The 6,902-nt window shown below is 44.2% G+C and overlaps 1 protein-coding gene across 1 annotated transcript in view; it reads left to right on the forward strand.

Moving 5' to 3' along the window:
• Positions 1 to 3,069, forward strand: part of PAK5 (p21 (RAC1) activated kinase 5) — a 41,498-nt gene extending 38,429 nt beyond the window's left edge. The window contains exons 8-9 of the mRNA XM_030447264.1: positions 2,046 to 2,180; positions 2,785 to 3,069. Coding sequence (XP_030303124.1) covers positions 2,046 to 2,180; positions 2,785 to 2,940 — 291 coding nt within the window. The 3' untranslated portion in view covers positions 2,941 to 3,069. The remainder of the gene's footprint in view (positions 1 to 2,045; positions 2,181 to 2,784) is intronic.
• Positions 3,070 to 6,902: the final 3,833 nt, after the last annotated feature.

Genomic DNA, 6,902 nt, shown 5'->3' on the forward strand with positions numbered 1-6,902 from the left:
TTCTGTCCTCCTTTTCCCTGGGGCCTTTGCCACCCCCACCAGGCCCTGTCAGAACACTTCAGTTCAAATGCATTTATGCAGATACGCTAAATAGCAGCAATTATGTTTGCCTTGGAGTGCTACATTGTACCTTCTTTTAAAATATTTCTCCAAGGTGAAGTCATTAAATAACAAACTCCTTTAGCATGTGAAACAATGTAATGTCTTTACCTTTTGTAGCTTAAGGTGCTGTAGTAAAGGAAACTGGCATCATTTTCCCATCACAAAAATTTTGATGATCCTTAATATCAAGCCTGGGAGCTGGAGCTGTGGTTACAGGTGGCCACACCTGCATATGCCAAATCAGCAGCCAAATCACATGCCCGTGCTGCACAGCCAGGACACAGCAGTATTTGCAGGGAGCTGCAGGCAGAGATCCACTCTGCTTTCACCCAGCTAAAGCCTGAGATCCCCTGCCTCCATGGAGGAGCTCCAGCAACAGCATAGGCATGGTCCTGTAGGGTCCTAAGCAGAGGAGCTGGCTGGGTGGTCTGGATTGCCACCCTCTGTTGTAGCATTACCCTCCACATCAGTTTATTCCTTGCAGTCTCATTAGCTGAGAGATGGGGGAGGGCGGTGGGGAAGCATGGGAGCTATTTTAAGCACTGCAAAATGGTCTGAAAAAGGTAATTCACACTTTTTCTTTCTAATTGGAGCCCTTCAGATGAGACTATAAAGGTGGGGACTTGGAAGCTCTGCAGTGCTGTACCCCATTCCTTAGGAAGCTCTGAGTCATGGCATTTATGCACTGCCAACCTGGGAAGAGCAATCCCCAATCCCACGCTCAGCAGTGACAGTGACTCAGCCCTCCCTGGCCAGGGATCTGTCTGCTTGTGCTGCTCTGTGTGGGGAGGGAGGCATCTTCTGCTTGGTCCTGCTTCTAGGAACAGCTGCAGAGAGTAAAACTGACAGACAAACGTGTACATATATAAATATATGTATATATATGTATACACTTACACACAGATACATGTAAATATATACATGCAGAGAGGGGGAAATTACCTGAGGTCTGAGATGAGCAATACTGCATCACACAGCAGGGACCCACCTGGCACAGGCTGGGAGAGCATCTGCACCAGAGCACCCCACGGGCACCCAGAGTCACCCAGGACATGTGGCACTGTAAAGGCATTTCAGGGATAATAACATCAGTTATTATTAGCCCATTAATAACACTGAAGGGATTATAAAGTGGTTGAAGTTATGGCTACATTAAGTTTCCTCACCAGAAGAGAAAGGAAAAAAAATAAATTAGGATTTAAGCTGAAGGATAGCATTGATGAATTTAATTCCTGTCATTTTCCAGCCTAAATACCACCAAGGCCTTTCCATACTGCTTTTGCTCTTTTACCAGAAGTTTGGGATTCTGGAGCAGCTCTGCAGCAGGCCAGAACTAAAAAGAAAAAGAAAAAAAAAATATGTTTTTTTAAACTGGAGCTGAATCTCTTTCCGAAGGGCTTATTATACACTGTGTTACCCATGCTTACTGGAAATGGGCCTGGGCGTAGTAAGTAAGTTTGTTCTGATGTCTCAGAGTTCCTGTAGTCTTTTAAGATTCAGAAGAAATAGAGTGACTGATTCTCTCCAATAGTTGCACCTTCCTGCAGAATTGCAGAGCCCACCTATGGGGAGGGGAGGGTATTCAGTGGGTGCAAATCAGTGCAGCTGCAAGGCAGCTCAGGAGGATGCAGCCAGCCTCTCAAATGAGCCTGCCTTAGCAGTGCTGCCAGTGGACATCACCTAAACAGGCTGCACACACAGGTTTGTAGGTTAGTTCTGATTTATTTCTTCAGTGCACGTGCTTCTCAGAAGAAATAATTCCTGTTGGCTGGTTAAAAAAGAAAGCTTTATGGTGGTGGCTCAACAGACTGTTGGCTTAGACTGAATCGGACTGTGGGTACAATAGCAGGAGCCAGCTCAGAGGTGTGCATGAGACCAAGTGTTGAGCTTATTACCCTTCTCTGCACTGCCCACGGTGTTTACAGACTGGCCGTGTGTTGCAGGTGGACATCTGGTCCCTGGGCATCATGGTGATAGAGATGATAGATGGGGAACCTCCCTACTTCAACGAGCCGCCCCTGCAGGCCATGCGCCGCATCCGGGACAACTTACCACCCCGGGTGAAGGACATGCACAAGGTCAGACTCCCCATATGAGATGATTGTCTTAAGTGTACAGATGTTAAATAAAACCACAGCCACCTACTTTCATGCCCAAAGGATAAATTGCATTTTTAAGGTCCCACCTTGAGAAGTAGGTCCTACCTACAACTCTTGTGGGGAGGGTGCAAGGCCAAAGCCATCAGGAAACCGTGGCCTTTTTTTGTGCCCAGCCCTGGCTTTGCTTTTGCAGCAAATGCCAATGAAGGGCACTGGGCAGAGCTCCCCTGCTCCCTGCGCTTTCCATCCCAGACAAGAAGCAGAGCAAGGCCCTGCTGTGGGTGGAATGCTTCTGTGCCCGGTGCCAGAGCCTTTGGGTTCCTCTCATGTGGCTGTGTCAGACCTGAGCCTGCAGCTGGTGCCTTTCTACCCACCGCACGCGAAGCTCTGCAGTGCGCATGGTTCTGAACCCCACTGATACCCAAATACTTCCATCGTGAACAGTGTGTGGTTGCTGCTTGGCCCTGCAGCTCAGTATTGTAGGGAAGCTCGGTGTGTCCCTTGTCTTCCCAAGTGCACAGCCCCAGCATAGTCTGGAATTTGGGTGACTTTGTCTGCCTCTAACGCCAGTGCGATCTCACAGGTCTCCTCGGTCCTCCGGGGCTTCTTGGACTCGATGCTTGTGCGGGAGCCCTCGCAGAGAGCTACTGCACAGGAACTGTTGAGACACCCCTTTCTCAAACTGGCTGGGCCCCCTTCTTGCATCGTGCCCCTCATGAGGCAGCACAGGCACCGCTGAAGCCGGCAACTTTTCAGGAGGAGGTTGGTGAAGAGCCTGGATAGTGACCACGCAGGAATCCCAGCAGCTGGGTGAGAAACGCGGGCAGGGACGAGCAAAACCTTGTGGAGGAAACCCAGCCCTGCGGAAGTAACACTGTGTACAAGAATCCAAGGAGGTGCTCTCTGGGGCTGCAAGGGACTGGAAAGCAGTCCTGGCCACCAGCTGGGGGGTGGCCACACTCCATCGGGGACTGTCGCTCCCCAGCGCTGGCATTTTCTCAGCCATCCCGGCAGAAGGTGCCGAGTGCGAGCAAGGTTTGAGACATAATTAGTAGAGGATAGCACAACCAGGGTGAAACACCAGAATTTTATTGCAGGCTATGGCACTTCTATTTCAGAAGAACCTTTTTCTGACAAAAATAAAAAAAAAAATAAATAAAAAAAAAGCACTTTTTATCTCAGACATAGCAGCGCAATGTATTTTGCAATGAATTTGTAATTTTCTGTACAGTATGTTTTGATAACTTGCAGTACTTTGTCACGTAACTGTTGTGTTAGTTGAAGTATTAAGTGTAACTTAGCAAGAATTTGAGAAGATAAAGTTTCCTACTTTTTTAACCCTTTTGAAAAGAGGAAAAAAAAAAAAAGGTTAAAAAAACCAAACAACCCACCTTTAGGAAGCTAGAAGGATTTGCAGATTTTGCATCGAGGTGAGGAGAGCACTCATCCTGTCAGCCTGGAGAGCCAAGGATAAGGGCTGCCTGTGGGAGCACCAGCTGGTTGCTCAAGGGTCCTCGTCTCAAACTGGGGCCATCCCTTCATTTTGTGCCACTGCAAGGCTGCTTTTCTTATCACAGAAATCTCAGTTATTTCTGTCACGCTCTGGATGTTGCAAAGGGGTGGCAGGAGCCCACCCTCCCACCCAGCAGGCAGCCTCCCCGGCTCCAGCAGAGCCCTGTGATGCATTTTGAGACATTTGCCATATAGAAGTCGTGCTGCTGTCTAGACCTTTTTGAATGTTGATGCAACCAGTTGACTACTACAGTACAATTTTGTGTTATTTGTTGGATGACTTTGCATGTTAACTGTAGGCCTGAATAGATTTGCCTTTAAAGTTTTTTAGAAGTGCTTCATAATTATTTCAATGATAAATGAATTTTATTTATTAATGATTAGTTCTTTTTAATTATGTACAATACAAAAGCCATGTTTTTCAAGGGTTTGGGTTTGGGTTTTTTTCTTGTTTTTTTTTTTCTTACTGACCTCATTTTGCAATATCGCTAAGAAACGCAAAGCCAATTTCGTGAAAACACAGTTTCTTTCTTATTATAGAACTTCATAGTGAATAAATGAATTGTTATTTATTGTAGTAAATTATAACTAAACATCTCAACCTGGCAGGAGCTGTTTCTTAAAGATCTGCCTCCAGGATAAAAGAGTTGCCAAAAGTGAAGAAGCTCCTTCAGTACTGCCCTTAAAAAGTGAAATATTTGAAGGGAGAGCAACAGTTTAAAAGAAAAAAAAAAAGAAAAAAAAAAAAAAAGAAGCTAAACATGATCTCGAACATTGAATAAATGTTCTTAGAGCTGTGTGTCTGACTCCCCTCTGCTTTCTCTTCTCAACCCTGTTTGCACATTTTAAGAAGACACTTAAGAAAATGTGTTTGGCTCCAGCCGTGAACACGCTCCGGGACTGCACCCCCCGTGTCCCTCCCCTTCCCCAGCAGCAGCACCCGCGGTGTGCAGAAGTGTTTTCTCTTTTGTAGTCTTGACAACTCAGGAAAACAGGCTGCACCAGGAAAGGCAGTGACATACAGGCCAACCTGTAATACTAGCCACAAAAGTCAACTTTTTTAAAACCATCTTTGAATTTAAAAAAAGGGGTTGTTGGGAGTTGTTGGCGTTTTTGGTTTTTCTTCTTCAATATTCTAGCACATTTTAGACTGTACAAGTGAAGAATTTTCTGCAACTTTCTTATCATTAGATACTTTAAGCAGTATTCATCAAGTTTACTGAAAGTTTTGTCGTTTTTCAAAAGGGGTTTTTTTTGTGAACACCAACTAATGGTGAGACAAATGCACATTCAAGTTAAATAAATTAATTAATAAACGCTATAATTTTCTGTGTGGCTTTTTTTTTTTTTTTTTCTCCCATGCCTTGTTTCTACATTTGACTTGGTCTCGCAATACTGGACCAAGCAAGTAACCAAAAAAAAAAAAAAAAAAAAGAGATCTTAGACTACATAGGTGAGTGTATATATATACACACACACACACAAACATATATATAAGTATATATTGATTTGTAGCACTGCCCCCAGGGATTTTAAAGTGTCAGTGACCATGTTTGTGTTGAAAGGCTGCTGCTCAGCTTTGGCTCCTTTGTCCTCGTCACAGCCCTATCCCGACTCCTGGGTTGGGCGTTGCTGGGAAAGCCCAACCTCAGTGAAGGTCACAGGGGCTGAGCTCCAGTCCTGTGAGAGCTCAGGATGAGGAAAACCACTGGATGAGGGATACCTCTGCATACCCACCAGCCACAGAAAGCTGACAGGGACAAGTGGCTGAAGAAAATAGGTTGGTTTGCACTTTTTTTGCTTCTGTTTATTAGTTTAAGTTACTTGAAGAGTGAAACGTTGCTGTCCAGCTATAATTTTGCACATTAAGAAGATAGGAATAAGAGTTCAAAAAAAGGGCCAGATCAGTAATTTTTTTTTTTTCTCCTAATTGACTGCACACGCACTGAATAAACACCTATGATGAATTACAGGACATGAATAATAAGCTTCCGAGATTCTGACTTTGCCTCTGCCCAAAACGAAGGGGGGAAAAAAAAATAAGTGGATTTCACAGTTGTCCCAAGCACATCTGACTTAGCAAACAAGCACCAAAAGGTTGGAAAAGGCAAAGAGCCTCCATATGACTGGAAAGAGGGAAAAAAAAAAAGAAATCCACAAATTCTGGGGTGGGGGAGGGCCAGAGGAGGCAGACTGATGGAGGGAAATTATTCTTCAAACTCCTGTAATCAGCCTTTGCAAAAACCTTGGTGTGGGGGTCATACTTTGTTCGCTCCCCCTCCTCCCCCCTTCAGAACTTTCCCACCCCCTCCAGAAGGATTTGTCATGCACCAACCTCCCTTCTTCTGCTTGCACAAAAAGAAACTGCCCCATGGCAGGAACCACTGGTGTATTTGTCAGGCTGGTGCAAATGATGAAGGTTAGCTAAAGAAATATTAGTGAAATAACCATGTCAAACCAAGATACTGTGTTTTAGGCATGCCAAAAGCCCCAACCTCCCCAACACATACCCATCCCCACAGATGTGTACACACACCCACAGAGAAAAAAAAAAAAAAAAAAAAAAGGAGAAAAACAATGGAAAAAAAACCAGAATAAAAATCCAAAAACAAGAAAAAAAAAAACCCCAAAACCCACAAACACACCTCCCCCCCCAAAAAAAAACCCAAACAAACAAACAAAACAAAAAAACAACCAACAAAAACACCACCACCTTTCATGGTTCAACAGAAACCTGTTTTGGTCAGTCATCTATTACAAAGAATTTTAAGAAGTGCTGAGTACACCCATACAGCTCCATATATTAAGTGCTCCAGAAATCCCATATCTGCTCAAACTTTTCTGACCTCCTTTTCCTGCCTTCCCTGCCCCCTTAAAGAATTTTTTTCTTTTTTTTTCCCTTAAGCATCCTTAATTTTTGGCTCATGACCATGCTCACATGCCTAACGGAACATTCCTCCCTGGCTCCCCATAGAGCCAGCAGTCAGCAAAATGAATCTGCTATAATTTTTCTTAAGATTCTTAAGAATCTTCAAATCCTATAAACTAGATATGATACTACTTTTGGTTGCTAACGTCAGTAAGCGTTTCCTAATGCATGAGCCAGCACTGAAAAAAACAAATAAACCAAAAACCAAAAAGAAACAGTTTCTTAAGTGGCTTATTTTTGGCTCTTACCCATAGTGCTTC

This window comes from Calypte anna, chromosome 3 (genome assembly GCF_003957555.1).
Source record: "Calypte anna isolate BGI_N300 chromosome 3, bCalAnn1_v1.p, whole genome shotgun sequence".
In the NCBI taxonomy this organism is placed as follows: Eukaryota; Metazoa; Chordata; class Aves; order Apodiformes; family Trochilidae; genus Calypte; species Calypte anna.